This window comes from Cololabis saira, chromosome 4 (genome assembly GCF_033807715.1).
Source record: "Cololabis saira isolate AMF1-May2022 chromosome 4, fColSai1.1, whole genome shotgun sequence".
NCBI lineage: Eukaryota > Metazoa > Chordata > Actinopteri > Beloniformes > Belonidae > Cololabis > Cololabis saira.
In genome coordinates, this window is record NC_084590.1 from 12252816 (window position 1) to 12264967 (window position 12152).

At 44.7% G+C, this 12152-nt stretch overlaps 1 protein-coding gene and 1 long non-coding RNA gene across 3 annotated transcripts; one reads left to right on the forward strand and one right to left on the reverse strand.

Moving 5' to 3' along the window:
• Positions 1-311: 311 nt before the first annotated feature.
• Positions 312-2818, reverse strand: LOC133442253 (uncharacterized). Of its 2 annotated transcripts, XM_061720213.1 has the most exons (5): positions 2688-2818; positions 2290-2611; positions 1986-2201; positions 1119-1890; positions 312-1043 (listed from the first exon to the last, which is right to left on the reverse strand). In XM_061720213.1, exons 2-5 carry the CDS (start codon positions 2503-2505, stop codon positions 1024-1026), a joined length of 1224 nt encoding a protein of 407 aa, XP_061576197.1. In that variant the 5' UTR covers positions 2506-2611; positions 2688-2818; the 3' UTR covers positions 312-1023. The 2 variants fall into 2 exon arrangements, with proteins under 2 accessions (XP_061576197.1, XP_061576196.1); XM_061720212.1 differs by having other exon boundaries at positions 312-1890.
• A 3657-nt stretch (positions 2819-6475) lies between these two features.
• On the forward strand, positions 6476-8869 carry LOC133442254 (uncharacterized). Its single transcript, XR_009782529.1, has 2 exons — positions 6476-6821; positions 7993-8869. It is a non-coding gene; the product is annotated as an uncharacterized LOC133442254 (long non-coding RNA).
• Positions 8870-12152: the final 3283 nt, after the last annotated feature.

Below are 12152 nucleotides of genomic sequence, written 5' to 3' on the forward strand. Positions count from 1 at the left end.
TATCTTTCAGATACGTGGGCCCGGAGAACAACCTGCCAAGAATCTGTCCTCTCTGGATAGTAAAGCTGCAAAAATAAAATAAATGTATATAAATAAACCAGATCCTCCTTCCACTCAGTCACCCTGGTCATTTGGTGTTTTGTTCTTGTTTTTTATAATTAAAAGTATTCCCTGAGGTTTTTCTCAATGGGATCTCATCTGTTCCAGTCATGCAATAAACAATCATTTCAAGTGGATAAGCAAACTATATTTTTGTATATTTTAACAAGGAATGAGACAAAGCTTGAAGGTTGAAAGAGAAACAAGGCACATTTATTAAAAATAAGACACGTTATAAACAAATATATACATTTATGTACAAACTATATACAAAAAAATATATATACAAAACTATATACAAACACCTCCTCATGTTTTTTTGTTCATCTCCTCCTTCCAGTCCGCCACAGACTTTCCACCAACAGCAGCGCAGTACGACGTGCCCCCAACGCGACCGTGGCCCGTTGCCAGCGTTTTGGGCTGGCCACACTGGGAGCACGTGTACTGCATGATGGTTTTTCTGCTTTTTGCTGCTGGTGCTTCTCCTGCGGCGGCTGCAGCCTCGGCTGCCTTCCTCCTCCTGTAGGCCGTGGTCCTGGACACGGCCGGTGTAGGAGGAGGCAGCGGAACCCCTTGAGGAGGAGGAGTAGGAGGAGGAGGAGGAGGAGGAGGAGGCGGTGGGAGGCCCCTGGAGGAGGGGCCTGGCTGCTCCTCTGGCCAGTTGTAGTCAAAGGGCTGCCCCTGCCCCCCCCGGACCAGGGACAGCCCTCTGGATGGTGGAAGAGGATCCGTGGCCACAGCCGGAGCAGGGACGATGCTGGTTCCTGCTCCAGCACGGCCCTCTCCCACCTCTTCTGCCGACGGCCGAACTGCGACTAACTGAGACAGGTCGACATCAGGATGTTTCACTACAAGACGAATGCAAGTACAGACTCTGGATCAGCGACGGACAGAGCTCTTGCCACTGCGACAGAGTCCTCTGATTCAGCTCAAAGAGCCTGTGCCTGAAGACAGTGGAGGTGAGACAGAATACGGCAGACGGCAACAGAAGCACCAGAGCTGTTTGAAGTGAAACTCACCGCTGGAGACTTTCCTTGCCAGGACAGGAAGTGTTCTTCCCCGTTGCTGCCTTGAACCGCCCCTTGGACCGTCTGTCCTGGTGTCTGGACGGGTAGACGACTCTCCGCTTGTCCTGCTCTGGCAGGCGTTGCCAGAGCGGTGAGTCTGTCTACCCGTCTCTCTCCGAGCCCCTGGAGACTCCTGGCTTCCACCAGGGCCCCGGCCGGTTTCAGGACATGCTGAAATCCTGGCTGGCACGTACCTGGGATGAACCGGTGGAGGTGGAGGTGGAAAGACCCCAGGGAGGCGGAGCCCCTGGCGCAGCGGTAAACTGGGAGATTGACCCCCCCTTTGGTCAGCGTGCCGGTCTGGGTGTACAGCTGGACACGGGGGGGGTCCTATATGCAGCTGAGGTGGCACCTCTGCGTACTCCAGATGTCTTGGATGCGGAGAGCGTCCAGGAGCGGGATGTTCAGGGTGTTGCGTCCTGCGGGTCCGCCGAAGGTGTCCAGGAGGTCCTGGATGAGGAGCGCCGTGTCCTTGGCCCCACGCGTCCTGCGCCGACAGTGGAGCCTCCACTCCTCCCTGGTGAGCCACCTCGCCTCTCCCCTCCAGATCTGACCGCTTTGCCCTGATGAGACGGCGGGCGTCTTCGGGGTCCACCTGGAAGATGCAGTAAGACAGCTGCCTCATGAAGGTGGGGTACAGCTCGTGGCTCTCGGTGGTGACACCCGACGCGAAGCGGCGCATCAGGTGCCAGATGTCCAGGCGGACCACGAGCTGCGTCCACTCCTGTCAACACAGACAAAAGCGCGTGTAATTATTGCCACACCGGTTTTCTGTGCAGCCGATGCGGCATCATTGTCAGCTGTAACGTAAATTCATACCGAAAATGAAGCAGCTGTCTTTGACACGCCGTCTCTGTTGCAGCAGTCGCGGTCCACGTAAATGATCTGGGGGGGAGGAACCTCGGCGAGTCGGTACCGCCTCATCAATCCCTCGGAGCAGGTGAGGACGCTGATGAGGACCTGCCCGTGCTCGTTACCCACGTTGGTAACCCAGGCGGCCGTGTCAGTGGCGGTACCCGCGAGCTTCTTCGTCACCTGAACAGAAAGGTTCATTTCAGTACACAAACAGAGCTGAGGTTTGCAGACATCTGGGAGGAAAAGTCAAGTATTAAAGTTATAAAACCTTCTTAGTCGAGTCCATCTTCAAAATGGACCCGAAGGTGGACGTGATCCTGCCCTTGTACTCCTCCAGCCGTGTCAGGATATCGTAGCCGTACACCGTCAACAGCCAGACGGGCGATGGCACGGGTGCCATCTGGGGCGGTGACGGGAACGGCTCCGTCACGGCGGAGGACAGGAACGGCTCGCAGACGCCGAGGTACTGGATCGCTCTCCGCATCCAAGAGTCCGAGTGCTGCTCCTGCAGGGTGTTGTGCAGCCGAGTGGCACTGTTGCCCAGGGTGCGATACCTCAGCTGGGCAATCACCCTGTGATCACAGGACAGCCTACAGAAACCGGAGTCATGAGCACAAGAACGCAGCTGACACAGTTTTACACGAACCCGTGGCAGCTGCTTCTTACTTGTACGTGAGTACAGCCGGAAACTGGCAGCTGTAGGTGGGGGGCAGCTGCCGGATGATGTCCTGTGACCATCCCCCGACCTTCTTCTTACTTACACTCCTCAATGTCAACTACCGCCTGGACCATCTCTGCATCGGAGAGATCTCCAGGGGATCTCAGAGCTGGTCCAGAGGGAGCTGCAAGTGGAATCAAACACTGAACTAACTCCACTTGTGAAATGTAGTGAACTAAAGGTGATTTTTCTTCCTACCAACTCACCAGGAAGTGCAGTTTTAGCTGAAGACACCAGCTTCTTCAACTTTAACTGCACTTGCCCCACAGACAGAGAACGCCGCCCAGAAACAAAGGCTGCAGGTCTGAAACATAACAACACAAACTTCAACAGGCTTTCATGAGGGACGACATCCCCGTCTACTATAGTTAGAAGTTTAATAAATAAAAACGTACTGAGCTGCAGCCCTTGCAGTCGAAGCAGAGACAGATGCAGTGCTGGTGCTGCTGGTGGTGGAGGTGGAGGTCGCAGCACTTGCCTTCTTCCTGTCTCTGCTCCAAACGTAGCGGACGGCGTTCTCCATCTGCGTGCCTGGAGCTGGCATCTTCCTCCGCAGGTAGTTGACAAATCTGTGCAGATGAGACCACATGTCAGGGGAATCAGTTACAACAACACAGTTGTGCTAAACAGAAGATTATTGCGCCCAATAGAGCTCTGATACCGGATCTTTTTCGGGTCCTCCGACTCGTACAGGCTCTGCAGGGTCTCAAATTTAAAGTCCCCGAAACCAACAAGGGCTTGTCCCTCCTGACCGGGCTGGAGAGACCTCTCGTGCGCCTCCTCAACCGCACGGTGGAACCTGACTGCCTCCACAAAGTCAGGGTAGGTTGAGGAGTAACGCACGAGAGCGTCCTGCAAAGAGACAAGGTTCTGCTGTAACTAATCCATTTACATTTCAGTGAGCAGAAAAATATATATTTTTTAAAGGAGCTGTATGTAAGAGCAATAATAAAACGAATCATAAAATGACCCCGATATGTCAACAGACATTTAAAAATCATGTTCATTTCAAATACTTATGTCACTGACAACAGCACTCAAGCCAGGATATTCCAGTTTAAAAAGAGGAGTTGCAGCCCTCAACTGATGTTTATGTTGTCATTTTTTGTTTTGGCCTGAAGCTCCACCCTCCACCTATCTCCCAATCACCAAGTCAGTATTGTTTCTGAAGCTCCACCCTCCACCTATCTCCCAATCACCAAGTCAGTATTGTTTCTGAAGCTCCACCCTCCACCTATCTCCCAATCACCAAGTCAGTATTGTTTCTGAAGCTCCACCCTCCACCTATCCCCAATCACCAAGTCAGTATTGTTTCTGAAGCTCCACCCTCCACCTATCTCCCAATCACCAAGTCAGTATTGTTTCTGAAGCTCCACCCTCCACCTATCTCCCAATCACCAAGTCAGTATTGTTTCTGAAGCTCCACCCTCCACCTATCTCCCAATCACCAAGTCAGTATTGTTTCTGAAGCTCCACCCTCCACCTATCTCCCAATCACCAAGTCAGTATTGTTTCAGCATCCGGGTTGCCAGCTCGGCTCTAATTATCGCAGCCATGGCAGCCTACGTTCCTGCTGCATTCTGCAGCCTACCTGGCAACCTCTGGTCGGGGGGAGGAGGGGGAGGGTACACGCCGCTCAACAATATTTTGAAAGTGACTGCAGTACCAGTTTTGGCCATTTCTTACAGACAGCTCCTTTATCTGTTATGAGCATTTGTTGCTTATATGTGTTTTAATGGTTTCATTAACACAGTATTACAGTTCACTCACTGACAACATGAGAGATGCTGAGAGACACTACCTTGTTGGCCATCAGCGGGGACTGAGATGCCGTCCGCTCACGCTCCTTCTGGTGGGAGGAGACCAGGTTGACGGCGTATCCAACGTCGTTCTCCAGCAGCCAGTGGAAGCTCTGGCCCTGGTACCGGCCGAACTGGAGCGGCTCAGTACCAGGCTGACCCTCCCTGGCCACGTGGCTACGGGCATCAGCCTCCACCTCCTCCGGAGCCTTGGCCCTTGTGCCCGTCTTGGTGGGGCCCAAGGCTTGAGCCGCATTGGAGGCCTTGAGGATGAGGGTCCTGTTAGGCCCTCCTGAAAAACAGGGTGTTCGGTCTGGACCAGGAAAGCAGAGTGAAATGTACAACTTTAAATCACATAAGAATGAAGGAGAGAGAGAGAGAGAATGATGCCTGAATAAAACACAACTGTTGCTTACATTGTACATGTAGCGGCCCGCTTGGATGAATCACACAGATGCAGAGAGCTTCGACTGGTGCAACTTTATTTTCTCTCCTCCTTTCGCCTGGCACCTGGCACCGTGAAAACTATATGTACATGGACGAAATAATATAAATCCCACAATACATGTTATTTCCACGAGTAATGAAGAGGAATTTTAACTTTACATAAAGAATATTCAGTAAACTCAAAAAAATACATTTTTACATGAATTAAACATTTTTAAACCGTTATGAATTGACTGTTTTTACGTAAATTAAAATAATGACAATTTTCCCATTTGTTTTAAATAAAATTAATCACTCGTTATTACAATGATTCGCCACAAGTCTCTCTATACCAGGGGTCTGGAACCCGCGGCTCTAGAGCCGCATACGGCTCTTTAGTGCCGCCCTAGTGGCTCCTGGAGCTTTTTCAAAAATGTTTGACCTTTTTTTTTCTTCTTTTTTCCCTTTTTTCCTTCTTTCTTTTGAAAGATTCTCGTGTTCGTTTGTCTGGAGAACCAAGAAAGACTAGTGGAATAAAGTTACAGGTTAATACAACTTTTAATCATGTCAAGCACAAGGTTTTTCCGGGCGGAGGAGACTTCTCTCAGACCACGTATGGTACAAGAGAAAATCACGCGGTAGTCATCGATCCCATCTGTTTTATACTGAAAAAGGAGGGTGTTCTTTGCAAATGATTTTCATTGGTTGAGCCTAAGAGACGTGAAAGAACCCCCAAACTTTGTCTCTTCCAGCTCTACATTTCCTTTACTGTCTGTCTCCCATCTGAGGTGTCAAACCAGACCGCAGATCAGACCCCCCAATGCTAAACATCTGTTTCTCCCCATTGCATGTGTATTGCAAATTAATTTCATTAGGAGAGCAAGATGAAGGAGGAATCACCCTAAGGTGTCACCCTTCCCCAGTCTCCTCTCCTAAGATGTGTATTTGTAATTAACTTCTAATCTAATTTAAACCTTTTGCTCTTAATCAGAATGAGATTACTTTGAAGAGAGAGCTTAGACAGTTTTGAGCTTCAATAATTTCATTAAATCCTAACACTTTCTTTTATTCTTCTTTTTTTCCCACTTTTTTTTAATCTTTTTTCCTTGTTTCTCTTTTTTTTCTTTTGTTACTTCTATTTTTTCCTTTTTATTTCTTCTTCTTTTTTCCCTTTTCTTTTTCCTTTTTAATCTCTTTAATCTTGAAATTTTGACTTTTTCTCGACATTTCGACTTTTTTCACGAAAATTCTGACTATTTCCTCGACATTTCGACTTTTTTCTCAACATTTTGACTTTTTTCTCGAGATTTCGACTTTTTTCTCGAGATTTCGCCTTTTTTCTCGACATTTAGACTTTTTTCTCGGCATTTCGTCATTTTTCTCGACATTCATTCTAAGGCTTATACAAGACTTTTTATTTTTTTGCGGCTCCAGACATATTTGTTTTTTGTGTTTTTGGTTCAATATGGCTCTTTCAACATTTTGGGTTGCCGACCCCTGCTCTATCCACCTTATTCCTGGAGCCTCTACTGTAGAAACTGCTGTGGGAGTAACTTCCGGTTAGCCGCCGGAAGTTCCGTAACGCCATTGACTAACCATGGCAGCTGAGCATGAACAGCGGTTTATTTTAAAGCAATTTGCTTTCAATCTAGCAGAGAAGTTACGGTTTTGTTTTCTAACATTTAATGTTTAACATGTTTATCAACCGTAGCATTTACTAAAATGTCCTTGCGGAGCTCGGGTACGTCGTTTTGTGGATGAAAACCTGCATCATACTTTGTGGCTCGGATCCGACAGACTGCCGGAGGAGAGACGGGAATCCTCAGAGGATTGACAGGAATATCATGAGAATATCAGGTATGATTTCAGGTGTATGGAGGACACAGCATTGTAGTATTTGTCCGGTAATGACAACCTTTAGTATTATTTATTATTATTTTCTGTGCAGTTAAAATACAAAGTGTGTTTATGGCACGGACTGCAGGGCAGCATTAGAATAAAAATACAATAGTTTCACTACAGACATGTTGATAAGAAAAAAGTTTTTTGTTAATTAAATTTTAAATCTTAGCTGTGATCAGTACTCGAGTTGTAAAAAAGAAATCAGGGGGGATGGTGGATTCTATCATATGGGGACAGATCATTTTTGCTGATTACAAATAATATAATATATTACAAACAATAGCAGTGACCAAAAACACCTGCAGAAATACTGCAGGAATGACATAGCAGCAGTTAAATGCAGCCTTCTGTAAGCTTTAAATATCCACTGGGCTTACATCTAATACATCAAAACACAACAATAAAAAACACTTTTCTGAACTTATCAATATGACTCTGTCCTTCACAGGATAAGTAAAATGGATCACTGCAAAAACTCTAAATCTTAACAAGAATATTTGTCTTATTTCTAGTTAAAATGTCTCATTTTAGTAAAAAAATCTCATTACACTTAAAACAAGACTCATCCCTGGAAAAAACAACAATTTTCACCTGTTTCAAGTAGATTTTCACTTAAAATAAGTAAAAAAAAATCTGCCAGTGCAACAAGACTTTTTTTTGCTTGTAATAAGAAGATAAATCTTGTCCCACTGGCAGATTTTCTTACTTATTTCAAGTGAAAATTTACCTGAAACAGGTGAGAATTGTCACATTTTTGTGGTGATGACTCTAACCAGAATGTTAAATGTAAATGTTGAAATAGCAGTAAAACCACTTTCATTGATGAACTGACATAAGGGATGGAAAGGAGGGATGGCAGTTTTACAGGGGGGATGATTTGGACCGTTTTTATTTCAGGGGGGGATGCCATCCCCCCTCATCCCCCCTCAACTCCAGTACTGGCTGTGATAATGTACCGGTTTTTTCCTAAACTTCTGGAGGGCTTAGGTGATGTGGTTGCAGGTGGGGGGTTGTGGGTTTTCCCCCAGGTACATTTGATGAGGGGCCTGGGGGTGTTATAGTGGTACGGAAAACCCTAATGTATCATATCTTATCTTAATAATTGTGTACTGTATTGGTCCCTCAGATGAGCCTGACCAGATGGATCAGAACGAGGAGCTGTGATCAACACCAAAGCTTCCTGTGATGCCCAAACACAGTGGTCAGACCCAGGGATGGAGGACCACACCTATTCTATTATTTACGTGCTGGAGATGAGGTGATGGGTGACCGTGGTTTCACAGTTAGAGACTTGCTGGAGGAGCGTAGGGGGAAGCTGATCATTCCAGCATTCACACGTAAAGGATGCCAGCTGACCAGTGAGGAGGTCACTCACACACGCCGCATTGCCCATGCCCGCATTCATGTTGAAAATGGCACCTGAAGGTGTACAAGATTCTTTCTCAAACAGGACCAAATTAACTTTGTGCCCAAAATTGACAAAATGCTCAAGATTTGTGCTGGTTTAGTGAATTAAAGAGCTGAGTTTATTTCAAGTGAAAAGTGAGAAGACATTTAATATTGCACTTAAACATACTTACATATTTCATTCATTTAACATTTTCTGAAAACAATTTAGGTACCGTTACACTTACAGTATCTTTAACACACAACTCTCAACAGGTTAAGTGCTGTATGTAGTTTGTAGAGCTGCACTTACATATTTCATTCATTTAACATTTTCTGAAAACAACTGAGGTCCAGCTGCAATTGTTATTTTTTTGAGGAAATAAAAGTCTAAATATTGTGATTTCAGTTTGTCAGGTGTGAATATTTTCTGGTTTCTTAAGTCCTCCGACAGTAAACTGAATTTCTCTCACTTAAGACACAAATGTAATGTGCTTTTGTTAAACAATATTTTTGTGTTAAAATGTTTTGATTCATGTCCCTATATTGTATGTCCTAATATGTCAGGAGGGGATCTTTCAGGTTCTGTTTTTAATAAAACTGAAAACAAAAATGAAGTCTGTTGTACTGTTTTCCCCCTAGCTTTATACAGAGGGGCAGAGCTGAATCTTCTTTGTACCAAATTCATCTACAAATGTTTGTGTGAAGCATGTGTGAAAAGTTCTGGAGGTGTTTCATGTGTGTATCTGAAGTCTTTGTCAAATGAAAGTTGTAACTCCAGGTGCTCAGTTGGTGTCCAGATAACCAGCTTGCAGCTCTGCAGCCCCAGGCACATCACTGCCAGCTGGACCTGAAAGAATAAATATAAAAGACGGCTTACAGTTTGTCTTAATGTAGGTTCACAAGTAGCCTACCTGTCACATTAGTTCATAGATTATAACCAGTACTCGAGTTGTAAATAAATCAGGGGGGGATGGTGGATTTTATCATATGGGGACAGATAATTTGTGCTGATTACAAATAATATAATATATTACAAACAATAGCAGTGACCAAAACACCTGCAGAAATACTGCAGGAATGACATAGCAGCAGTTAAATGCAGCCTTCTGTAAGCTTTAAATATCCACTGGGCTTACATCAAATACATCAAAACACAACAATAAAAAACACTTTTCTGTACTTATCAATATGACTCTGTCCTTCACAGGATAAGTAAAATGGATCACTGAAAAAACTCAAAATCTTAACAAGAATATTTGTCTTATTTCTATTTAAAATGTCTCATTTTAGTAAAAAAAAAATCTCATTACACCTAAAACAAGACTCATCACTGGAAAAAAGAACAATTTTCACCTGTTTCAAGTAGATTTTCACTTAAAATAAGTAGAAAAATCTGCCAGTGGAACAAGATTTTTTTGCTTGTAATAAGAAGATAAATCTTGTCCCACTGGCAGATTTTTCTTATTTCAGGTGAAAATTTACTTGAAACAGGTGAAAATTGCCAAATGTTATTTTTCTGGTGATGACTCTAAATGTTGAAATAGCAGTAAAACCACATTCATTAATGAAATGACATAAGGGATGGAAAGGGGGATGATTTGGACCGTTTTTATTTCAGGGGGGATCTCATCCCCCCTCATCTCGAGTACTGATAAGTAACAATATTTACCCACCTGGAGGAGTATCCACTTTGCCCATTGGGAAGAATGAGATACTTCTCATCTTCTAAGCATTTCTTCACTTCTTCAGGTCGTCCTCCCATCCCTCAACAGCAGGAGGCAGCGGTAAGATGATATTGTCCCGTTTGAGCTGTGACAGGTGGTGTTTCCACATGTTTTATATCCCCAACGCTCGGAGAAAGAGGGTTAACGCGTTCACTCAGCATGTAAACAAACGCCGGTTGGGGCAGCACCGGAAGGAGCTCCCACAATTCGCGCAAAGCCTCATGGGCCGTAGGAATAAGGTGGATACCTTCTTCTGCTTTCCAAGGGCGCTAAATTTGAGCTCAGCCTGCTTCAGCTAACCTCCACACACACACCCCCATGCACACACCTCGTAGTGACATTCCCTTTACGACATGTAAACAACAAAAAACACGGGGCGAACCACAATAAAATAACCTTTCATTAGTTTAAACACAAAATATGACAAGTTAATCATTCGTTTGTATATTTTTACCAACTCTGTAGCAGCGTGAACATGCTGCCACGCTCGGACGGGAACAAGACGTTAAAGCTCGTTAATAACGGAAGTAGAGGAAGAACGGTGCTCTTCAAAATAAAAGCATAAATTAAAACGTAAAATGACAGAAGTGCTTAATTTAATCTGCACGTAATCTGCTGCCATTTACAGTACAGTTTACACTGGAAAGGAGCAGACGACAGTGATGTCACAGTCAGGTATTGATCAGTGAAAATAGCATGCATGACGATAATAAGAAAGACAAGTTTTTAGTTACTTTCAGTGTCCACAGTCAAGCTTAAGTTGTCGGCCCTAAAGTGTTTTATTTTGCTTAATAAATGTTGCGCGTCGCCGCGTCCCCTACGCCGTAAGCTCTGCGTCGATTTAAAGCTCTGCGTCGATTTAACGCGGAACCATAAATCAGCCTGTAGGCTACGCCGTAACCACTGCGTCGATTTAACGCGGAACCGTAAATCTGTCATCAACGTGAATTTCACGGTGGAAACGTTAATATCGTACTAATATATAACAAAGATGTAATGCTAGTGCCATATTTACCATGCCCGTTGATATGAAAACGGGAAAGTACGAGCTAAAAGGTTAAATACCGAATTACTCAAGTGTTACATTGTAAAAACAGTGTCCCGTTCTAAATAAACTGAAGCCTTTTAACCGGCCCAAACTCGGTCATTTTACAATATAAAGTTGGAAAAACACCACGGTTACTGAGGTCATGTTTCACCAAATAGTTTAAAGTGTAACATATGGGCAAATATTGTATGTCATTACTTACCGACGACGAGACGGGACTGTCGAGAATGGAAAACTACTAATGTTGCGTTCCTTTTGTCCTAGGAAGTGGGGATTTCCCAGTTCCCAGTCGGAATTTTCAACTGGAACGCCCCTCGAAGTGGGATTTCCCACTGGGAAAGTGGGAGAGTCTTCACCACCCCCGAGTTCACATTCCAAGATGGCTGCCCCGGTTGTAAACAGTAGAAGAGAGCTCTGTAAAAAATCGTAGCACTTCATTCTAGTTTTGGTCACACTAAATCAGTCGTATACAAGTAATGTTCGGCATATATATGCTGCTATAGTGTAATTTACATTTTTCATGTGGTATATGCGAACTACAAACTTGTTTACCTACTTTGTAACTGGAACGCTGATAACTCGGCTGTGACGTCATTCCCAGTTCCGAGTTCCAACTTCCGAGGTAAATGGAACGCAGCATAAGAGTGAACCCAGAAATTCGGGCTCTGATTGGTCGACTAAAGCTTGATTCTCGAAATGGAACAACCCGGGCCTGTGATTGGCTGGTGAAAATTGGAACAAGAAATGGAACAAATGGAACAAATGGAACAGAGAAGAAGGGTTTCAGAGGACCCTACCCGTTCTTCTCTGTGGGGGGTGGCGAGGGTCAGCGGGGGAGACGCGCCCGATTCGGTGAAATGTCGCCATCTGCTGGACGAAAAAATGCACCACAACAACAAACGGATAAATGGATAAAATCCCAATTAAAATTCCCAATACATGTACAGGCTTTGTCATCAACAGAATTGTGCAGACCTTGATGGGAAGCTAATTAGGACCATTAAAACATTAAGGACAGGATAAAGATAGATAAAACCATAACATGGTTTATATTAAATGTGTTTCTCTTTCAGATACGTGGGCCGAGAATCTGTCCTCTCTGGATAGTAAAGCTGCAAAAATAAA

What these genes read in the sequence shown, in the direction of transcription:
- LOC133442253 (XM_061720212.1), bottom strand. Translation starts at nt 2,505, where the DNA reads ATGCGGAGAGCGATCCAGTACCTCGGCGTCTGCGAGCCGTTCCTGTCC. An exon ending in AGATGGACTCGACTAAGAAG is followed by an intron (nt 2,202 to 2,289) that starts GTTTTATAACTT and finishes CTTTCTGTTCAG; the next exon opens with GTGACGAAGAAGCTCGCGGG. An exon ending in AGACAGCTGCTTCATTTTCG is followed by an intron (nt 1,891 to 1,985) that starts GTATGAATTTAC and finishes CTGTGTTGACAG; the next exon opens with GAGTGGACGCAGCTCGTGGT.